This window comes from Tinamus guttatus, unplaced genomic scaffold (assembly GCF_059628265.1).
Source record: "Tinamus guttatus ecotype Peru unplaced genomic scaffold, ASM5962826v1 Tinamus_guttatus_pri_ptg000045l, whole genome shotgun sequence".
NCBI lineage: Eukaryota > Metazoa > Chordata > Aves > Tinamiformes > Tinamidae > Tinamus > Tinamus guttatus.
Window position 1 is genome coordinate 518,504 of NW_028288579.1, and position 9,227 is coordinate 527,730.

Consider the following 9,227-nt stretch of genomic DNA (forward strand, 5'->3'; position numbering starts at 1 on the left):
AGATGGAACATAGCTGGGCAGGGGCACCATGCGTATGAGCTGTATTTTCTTAACAGCAGTCTGGGAACCTCATGGCACTTTGTCATCGTGAGACAGGCCAATTTTGTATCTCAGCTTGTTGTTGTTGTTCTTTAAAAGAAAAAAATAATGCAGACCCCTGTAAAGCTCTCTACAGGCATTAAAATGAACTGTAATGGACTGGGAGAATGATGTGCATTTGTCAATGGCCCAGACTAATGTAACCTCAGGAGATTTCAGATATTGACTGGGAAAAATAATAATAATAAAAAATCAAACACAAAGGTAGAAACCATTTCAGCATTTAGACTTGACATTAAGAAATCACTGTGTGAGCCAGGTTGTAAACCAAAATTCAGAACACAGTTCATCATCATTTTGGATAGAAAGATTCAAACCAGGCACATGCTGACAGTCCAGTCCACAAAATGCTCGTTCATTTATCAGGGTTTCTATATGAGATTCTGACCCAATCAAAGCAAAACAAACTGCAGCTCGCATTCATTAAAAGGCTAGAGAAGAACCTCATAGCAACTTGCGTATACAGCTGATTTGCAGGGTTGACCTACCCTAGTTTTCCTGCAAAATTCTGAAAAGGAGTATCTAGCACACTTCGAGTTGCCCTAATTGATCAAAACGCAAGCTAAGATTACACTACAAAAACAACATCACTTCTGAGACCCCCATGCCATGCACCTTCCTCGCGTTGTACATCAATGATCCTCTTGCCATGAGGTGATCCACAGCTCTCAGGCAATTCCTGTGCCCTAGGACTGGCTCTCTGGATACAGGCAGGAGTCCCTTGGCATCTGTCACAGCTGCATTTTAACCTCTATGATCATTTCTCTGCTGGATATGCACTCCCTTTCCAGAAGGTTACCTTTTCATCCCTGACCCATTCAAGGTAAGAGCAGATTCTTCATCTTCTTACGAAGATTAATTCTGGAGTTTGCTAACAACATTGTCCTTTCTGACTTTTTCCACATATATTTACTATGTAGCTTCTTCTCTGAACAGGCTGTATACTCATTATTATATGAAATAAATAATATTTCTTTCAGTAAAATGTTAAGAAACACTCTAAGTATATAAGCCTACCGTTTCTCCCTGGATTCTCAGCTTTCTTTCATCAGGACAGTTTTGTTAAAATGATATTACCTCTCTTGGGCGTACTTCACAGGAGCCTTACGTTTGTGATGAATAAAACAACTGTGGTGAGACTACAATAAACTAATTGCACCATTTTGTATGAGTAAGCGAATGGGCAGGAGGCCTTAGACACAAGTTCTGACTTGGGATTTGTGGTTGAAAGACTGGTATGAAAGAGAAAAGATGTCACAGGAGGAGGAGGGAGGGGATATGAGGGAAAAGAAAGCAAAACCAGCCCAGCCCATTGCGGTTAATAACAAGCAATTTGGAATCTCAGCTTCCTTTCACCCAAGTATATGGGAGATCTCAGTTTCTTATTTAGCAATCAAAATTTGCTGTAGAAGAGATGGTGAACCAATGCCTCTGCCTTTTATTGCCTGGAAACTGTGTTATGGGAACCCTCTAAAAATTAAAGGAGGCTCCTTGGAGAGCCAGGAGGGAAGCGCCCATCCGCTTAGTCTTGCTGTGTCTGAAGGAGGATCCGAGCTCTAGTGCTGCTATTACAGATCACTGCTCACACCGACGACTTCAGCCATTTAGGTGTGCTACGGCTCCTTGGTTGTTCGGTTAGAGTCTAATTTATCTTTAACTGTAATAGTAAGGCTGAATTTTGTCTAACAGAATAGAATATGAAAGAAATGGTCCAGCTGGGGTGCACAGGTACTATCGGAAGAGCTCGTTGAGGCTAAGCCCACGGGGACATGTTGAAATGCAGGGTTGGGGGTGAGCATTGCTTAACGTTATCCTCAAACAGCCCTAAATTGCCATGTTCATCTGCACAATAAATATCCTGTGGGAGATGCAGCTGTGTTTTCACGATGATGCTCACTCAGCACATTGGTAAGTGCTGCCATCAGCGAGCCCGCGGTCACCGCAGTTCCCTTGGGACAGGCAGGAATCGGATCTCCCACCTTGTCCTGGCCCACTGGCCTGGGAGCGGGGAGGAAGACACACCTTCAAGTCACGAGTGTTTGTCTGATAATCCCAAATTTGTTTGCAGGACAGATGTCAACTTGTTAGAAGCCAATTACAAAAACGAAACTCCTGGCTTGGAAAGAAAAGAAACAAAAGCAAAACTGCAGGGTGGAAAAGAAACAGGCAATGCTTGGGCAAGAGAGCAGCTTCCAGTGAAATTTAATCTTAAGCCCGTGTGGCAACTGTTCTGCAATTGGGTTGCAGGTGTTCTGTGCTGCAAGCCACCTTGCTTCAAGCATCCGAATGGAGTGCTCCACTTTTCCATCCCTCTTTCCCAGGTGTTGTTGCTGTTGCTGTCTACAACGGTTGCCATCAGCTTCTCCTGAAGAGGTAAGAAGGCAGGTCCCCTTATCCAGAAAAAAAAATCAGCAAGGACATGGGGTGGATGGGGAGGGGACAGTTATTGGTGGTGTCGTGATGAGCAACCAGACCCACAGTCATCCTTGCTTGGAGTGGTCAGAGGTGGCGAAGATTCCCTTCTTCACCCTTATCTCAGCTTGGGTTTTCTTATGCATGACAAGCGCTATCAGATGTTTAACAAGTTTTCTTTGATATCCTTTCTTCATGCTTAAAAAGCATTTTTTTTTTTGCACTCACTTTTCAAGGGAGACAATGCTCCAGACGGTGTCATCATCAGCAATGACATACTCTGTTGGTGCATTAATATATAAAATATTCCCAAGACATATGTCATTGCTGATTATTCATTTTCCAGTGAAGGGTTAAGCTATCACTGCTGCTGCTAAGTGTCATCGTTGCCTACCAATGCACTGTCACAGTGCAGCTTTTTCATCTAAAATGCAGTTGCTTTTTACAATTTCAGATTCATGCTGAAAAACTTTGTTGATATTTTCAATTTTGTCCTGACACAGCTGTCAAGGGAAGATGTGAGGAATTTTCCTGTAAGATTTGACCTGCTCTCAGAGCCATTGTTCAGTATCTGAGTTGAACTGGCTTTACTGCAAGGTCTATAACAAAAAAACAGAAATGGAGGCATTGAGAGGATAGAACTGACCCTACTTTCTTTTACTTTTCTTTCTTAATTTCTAAAGACTTCCTGAACTGACTGGAAAATGTTTTTCCAGCACTTTGTCCCCAGACGGTCTTGGGAGACGGAGGTAGGATTTGGTAGGGGGAGTTATGAAGTGTGCGACATAGTGACGATAGGCAGGTAACAGCTTCGGGTGGTAATACCAGGGCATGTAATGGAGGCTAAAGACCAGGAAAAGCCTTCTCCATCCAGCCCGAGATCAGCAGGAGAGCCCCGTGCCAGCACGTCATCAAGCATCACCCAACAGATCACCCTGGGCTGCTCCTCGGGGCTCAGGCCTGGCCTTTGCTCCAAAGTGGCCAAGCTTTGCAAAGCAGTCAGATCTGGCTCAGAAACTGATGGATGGGGAACGGAGAAAGTTTCTGCTGGTGGAGCTGCAAAAGATGTAGGGAAGCTATAGGCTCTGCTGCGATGGGTGAGGAAACCAGCGCCTTGCCTTCCTCGGAACCCCTCAGAACTGGGTTTTAACAGGTATTTTGAAGGAAGCTTTTTCTTCCTTTGGGCCACATAGTTTGTGTGAATCTGAAGCCCAGTTATTTTGGATTTAGTGGAGGGTGGGAGGTGATTTGGGTCCAGTCTCACATCCAAATCAGCCCAGCCTCCTGCTCTCTCCATTGCTCATATCCCTCTCATGGTCAGGATCCCATTCCCTATCTAAACCCCACATCTTATGTGAAGGCATCAGAAAAACTGTTGTGCAAAGCTATTTCTCTTCATTTTGAAAAGATATAATCACTTTCTTTTTCCCAGGAGGAACCACTTACTATGGCAGATACGTGGGAGCCCTGCCAAAATACTGGTAATAAGATTTTCACTATTTTATTCGTGAGTCCCCATCACTGAACCCCACTACCCTTCTTTGTGGAAGGTAAAGTGATAATTAAAACACTCTGGAACCAACCAAAAATACTCCGGTGCTGAAATCGTACACAAGATACACAAGAAAATGTACACAAATTATCAGCACCTCCCTTTACCGCCATCAATAGAAACAAAAAATAATGGTATAGACCCTCTGCCAGATACTGTAAACATGCAGTTATAAAAGAGGACGCACCATGACTTCACATTTATGCAATGCTTTTCAGCCAGAAGATATCCAAGTGCTTTGCAAACTGCCAAGCATTTCTAAAAGTCATTGCCGGCCTGCTAATGGGTAGCCACTTTGGGACAATTTAGGAGAGGAAGTGAAAAAACACTAAATTCAGAAGAAATGGGGGAAAATACAAGGCTCCCCCCTCCCCAATAGTTAGTTTACAAGAAGTACAGCCTAAAAATGTGTCCAAATTGCAGAATGCGCAATGCATAATTTATGACATAGAAATGCCAGTGAAAATCAAAATAACTTTGTACGAAGGAAAAGCATATGACAAAGTAGCGGAATTTTTCCAGCCCAATACATAGGCTGTTCTGATTTTACAGCATTGTGTGTCACACGCTTGCTACAGAGTCCCCATAACAAGGGCTTCTTTAAAGCAGGGTGGCAGGACAGGCCCCATCCCTAACACCAGTTTAGTCATTAACACAAGGCACATCCGAAGTCCAGACGGTGCCATCCACTTACAAACTGCACTCCTTCTGGCTTCTGTCTTTCAGACTTTTGCTGAAATAGTCTAGCTTTCAGTAAATACTTCTGTGCTTTAATGTTGTCCAGGATATTTTTTTTCCAAAGAAAAATCTGATTTTCTCCTGAAAACAAGACAAGTTTCTTTGTATATTTTCATTTTCTTAAATGGAAACCCCATGTTTCCATCAAAGACCAGGCATAACCATTCAGTGGGAACGGAGCCAAGAACTAGTAAGCTGTGGGATGAGTAATTAGCTCACATTTTGCTCTGAATTTTTCCATCAGATTAGTTCAATATAATATCCCTCAGGTAGTCTAGTGAAGTATGCACTTATTCATTGACTATCTTTGAATACATTTTATGGAATTAGACAGAACTTGATAGAAACAACTTTTCCTTCTTTTATGCTGGTGTAAAGCAGAAGGAATATATCTAAGTGACATAGCTCTTGATCTTCTATGGCACTCTAGAGCTAATTCTCCATTTCTATCTATTATGAACCATCCTTTTATTTGGAAAAACAAAAAAGCCCATTCCTTCCTCACACTTTTTTTTTTTTTTAATTTGTTAAGGAAAGTTAGATGCTTAAAAACAAAACAGAAAAGGAAAAAAAAAAAAAAGCACACTGAGCATTAATTTGGCAAAAGGGAAGCCTACTAAAGAGATTTTATTGTTTAAAACTGAGACCAAAGTTTTCCTCCTATAAAAAAAAAAAAAAACAAACCTCTTTGACATTTGCTGGAAATACTGCTAGAAAAAGGATCATGTATTCCATTGCTCAGGAGATGCAATTAGGTTTCTGCAGGTTTGTAAAACAAACTATGGTCTAAGAATGCTGTCATGGAATCACTGCTCCGATTTCCAGTTGGATAAGTGAACTTCTAATTAGGTCTCCAGTGTTTGTAGAGGTGCAACTGCTTTGCAACTCCTAAGGCTGCTTAAGGGATTTGAATGTCAAATTCTAATTATTGTGAACAGAGCATGTTCTAAGAGAGTTTGAGCTCTCAAGCTATGTATTTCCTTTGTGTAAGGAGCAAAGATTTGCTTGCTGAGGAAAAACTCTATTCTAGTGGAGGTATGAAAAATACTGAACTAGATCCTCAGCTACTGCAAAACAGCATATTCTGCTCAATTTGAGCAGAGCCAAGATGATTTTTAGCTACTAAGTGTGAGTCCCAGTATCTGTTTTTCTCCTGGTAATTGGGATGAGGTCCTTGTGGAGGAAACACATCCCATAGCTACAGAGCGAGCAGTTCTTTGCTTTTGCTCTGGAGCATCTGCTGTCAGAGAACCCCTCAGCATCATCTCATCTCAGGCTGAGAAAGGGGTTTATGCTTCTCCTAACCATGGACAACATGGTAGAGCTCCAGAAATGTGCAGGAAGCGAGATGAATGTCTCAAGAACCAATTTACATTTCAAAGTAAAAAGCCTTCACAGCCTTAGTGACCACTTGAAAGTGGCTGATACAGACCACTTCAGTTTCAGTCCCCCCACTCCTACCCCAAATGGTTTTGCTATGATATTTCTCTGAATCTCTCCTTCCTCTTGTAAAGTTCTAGTTTCAGCAGACCAGCATTTCTGCCTGGAAAAAAAATAGTAAAAGTCACAAACAGCCTATTTCATGGAAAATTCTCAGCTCAGTTTTAAGAGATAGCAGGGTAGGCACTCAGAAGATGTGGCTTCAGCTCCCTGTTTGCTTAAGAACAAGATTTGGGAGTCACAGAAAGGAAGAGTTCTCATAAAGCCTCACATTCCAAGATGACTTAATCATCTGCAGCTTCATAAAGGTCACCTGCCTCCCATGAGTAACTCAGATTGCCTTTGACTTCCATTTCATTTCACTTTCACTTCATTTCACTCATTTCGGAGGGACTGACGAAGACAGCCAGAAGCAGCAAAGTCAAAGGAAGAGTCTGATCATGTCATATAAGCGAGGTTCCTACACTGAGTTCATGCCCACTCCCTTCTCCCACCCTCACCCGCTCCCCGAGTCCCTGGCTGATTTATTCTATTGCCAACTCCAACATTCCTTTGGGTTTTTAACTTCTCCAGAGGTCTTTGCTAAGGAGGGAGACCTCACAATGAAGCTGGTGAGTGTACTCGACATCGACAGCACATTCTCGAATATCGCCAGTACTTTCAGCAAGCAGCAGGAGAACCGCTTTGCCATGGAGAAAGCTGCCCGGAAGCTGAAGGAGCTTTCTGGCTGCCCTCTCATCGCTGACCTCGCAGCCTGCCTGCGGCACGTAGAGCAGAAATACGGTAAGCGCACAGAAAGATAAGAATAAACCAAAGGGACATGGGAATAATCAGGATCACGTGAATTAACAGCACTGTTTACAAGTTTCTTCATGATATAGGCTTACTTCAATGTTCCCTAGGAAAGTGATCACTTGGCTATCCCTGGTGCTTGGTGTGAGGGTGCTGAGAGCACAGCAGCCCTGTGGAGGGTCCCCAGGATGAGGTGCCACCCCAGGATCCCTGTCTGCAAACACTCTGCTCAAGCCAAGAGCATTGTGGCTTTACAGGTTGTATCACACAGCCAAAATATACGCCAGATTTCTGCAGATGCTTGCCATTTTTATAGCTTGTTTCTACCCTATGGTACCATGTTAAGTTTCCATTTGGGCTGACTGGCCTTGAAAATGCTACCAGATCGGGCTATCTCGTGCCACTAAGTCCAGCCCTGCCCCAAGGTGGGACTTCAGCCTTCATGATACTTCAGAAATCACCCTGAAACTCAGAGGAAAGAAAAGCCTCAAGTTGGTGGGACTGATCAGGAAAACAATGAGGGGTCTCAGGGAAGATTAGGACGGATTTGCAATATGCCTTTCAGAAAAGACTCACCCAATACCCTACTCTTTTCACTAAATGAGCAAAGAGAAAAGCTAGCTCAAGTTTTGGCAGGTGGGAAGGCTATTGATTTCACCAGAGGGAAGCCAGAGCAGCTGTATCGGGGATGATTTTGGCCCTGTGCACTTACGGAAGTTAAACGGAGCCTGTTGGCTCGCTGCTGCCAAATAGCTCTATTATATCACACACAGAGTAGAGGCTGTGATAAGGAAATGGGAAACAAGCTTATTTTATGGATTCTTTTCATCATCACTCATTGAAGAGCTGTTGCTCCATGTGCATAGTTTCGCAGAAACAAAAGCATTTGGACACCTCTCTGTTGGCTTCTAACCAGACACAAGCCACACCACAGATGCTGTTTTGTCTTTTCAGGTGACTGTGAGGTTCAGGTGCACATGGAGGGCTACAGTTTTTCACTCGTGGTAACGGAGGAGACAGTGCCTGACCAACTGCAGCAGGTCCAGCAGCACATGGAGGAGCTGAGTCACTTCACAAAGCAGGTCCTTGCAGCAGAAGCTCGCCTGCAGCAAATGACCAGTTCGGTGCTTCAGAACCAGATGCAGTTTGCGGAGATAATCAAATCTGAAAACCCAGAGTACCTGGACCAGGTACGACTAGAAGATAATCTAAGAGAGAATATTCAAAAAGTCAGACTGGTCAAAGAGCTTTCCAAGGAGAACAGTGAGAAGGCCAAGAGCATTGTTGGGGAAATGGCTCAGCTAGCCGGCTTGACACTGTGACGGGCTCTTGAAGTAGGGCCAGGATTGGGGTTAATCTCTGCTTGCACATGGCAATAGTTTTTAGGATGCCTGGGTGCTGGGCTGACATGGCACTGTGGGTGAATATCCTCTGTAAATGGCTTTTGACAGCTATAGGTCCCAAATATGCTTTATTTAACAACAGGTAGAGGTGAAAAGGCTTTGGTTTCCCCCAAACCACTATTACAGGGGGGCAGAAACTCACTGTTCCCATGCAGTGTCAGGTGAACCAATCTGCAGAGCATGGCAAAATAAGGAATACCTGGCCAAAATAAAAGCAACTTGCTCTGGAGTTTGGTCAAATTCCCATTCCTACTTAACAGGTAATGTGACTATGCTGGGAGGGTATTTGAGGTGACTCGCTAAGAAACCTTTTATGTGAATATCCTGCAAAACTTTGGACAACTGCTACAAAATAATGGCACATCCAGTAAACTACGTGCTGTGGCACTGCCTTTGCATAGGAGCTGGAGCAAAACCTGGCGTGTTTTGGATGCCCAGGGTGAGACCCTAGTTTGGAGCAGGGGTAGTGGGGAGGGTCAGCTGCTTTTGCAAGTGCTGGAGTGTGTTGGCAGTTAGTTGGCAGATTGAATTCATTACAATTTTTGAGGGTGAGGGAAAGAATAGAAACCACAAATACAATCCTAAGCAATCCTACCCAGTACCACAAATAACTATAAAGGGAGTTCGGCCTCTGGCTTTTTAGGCTGCCTCTACTCTGCCCAATATTAGTATTTTAAGTTCTTTTTCTGTTTGTCTCTGCTTATCCCTAAAATACACAAGAAACTCCCAGATGTTTCTGGCCTTAAATGGCCTTGAGCACCCCTCAGGCCTCATCTGCTCACGCACCCACA

General features: G+C 43.6%; 1 protein-coding gene across 1 annotated transcript; it reads left to right on the top strand.

Moving 5' to 3' along the window:
• Positions 1-1,985: 1,985 nt before the first annotated feature.
• Positions 1,986-8,355, top strand: LOC148595934 (uncharacterized). Its single transcript, XM_088537430.1, has 6 exons — positions 1,986-2,007; positions 2,421-2,472; positions 2,966-3,044; positions 3,944-3,992; positions 6,815-7,024; positions 7,988-8,355. The coding sequence occupies exons 1-6, from the start codon at positions 1,986-1,988 to the stop codon at positions 8,353-8,355; spliced, it is 780 nt and encodes a 259-aa protein (XP_088393556.1).
• The last annotated feature ends 872 nt before the right edge of the window (positions 8,356-9,227 follow it).

Excerpts from the sequence above, each read along its gene's own strand:
- LOC148595934 (XM_088537430.1), top strand. The coding sequence starts at position 1,986 with ATGATGCTCACTCAGCACATTG. Across the intron at positions 2,473-2,965 it reads CATCAGCTTCTCCTGAAGAG|ATTCATGCTGAAAAACTTTG; the intron begins GTAAGAAGGCAG and ends TTACAATTTCAG. Across the intron at positions 3,993-6,814 it reads GGAGCCCTGCCAAAATACTG|AGGTCTTTGCTAAGGAGGGA; the intron begins GTAATAAGATTT and ends TAACTTCTCCAG.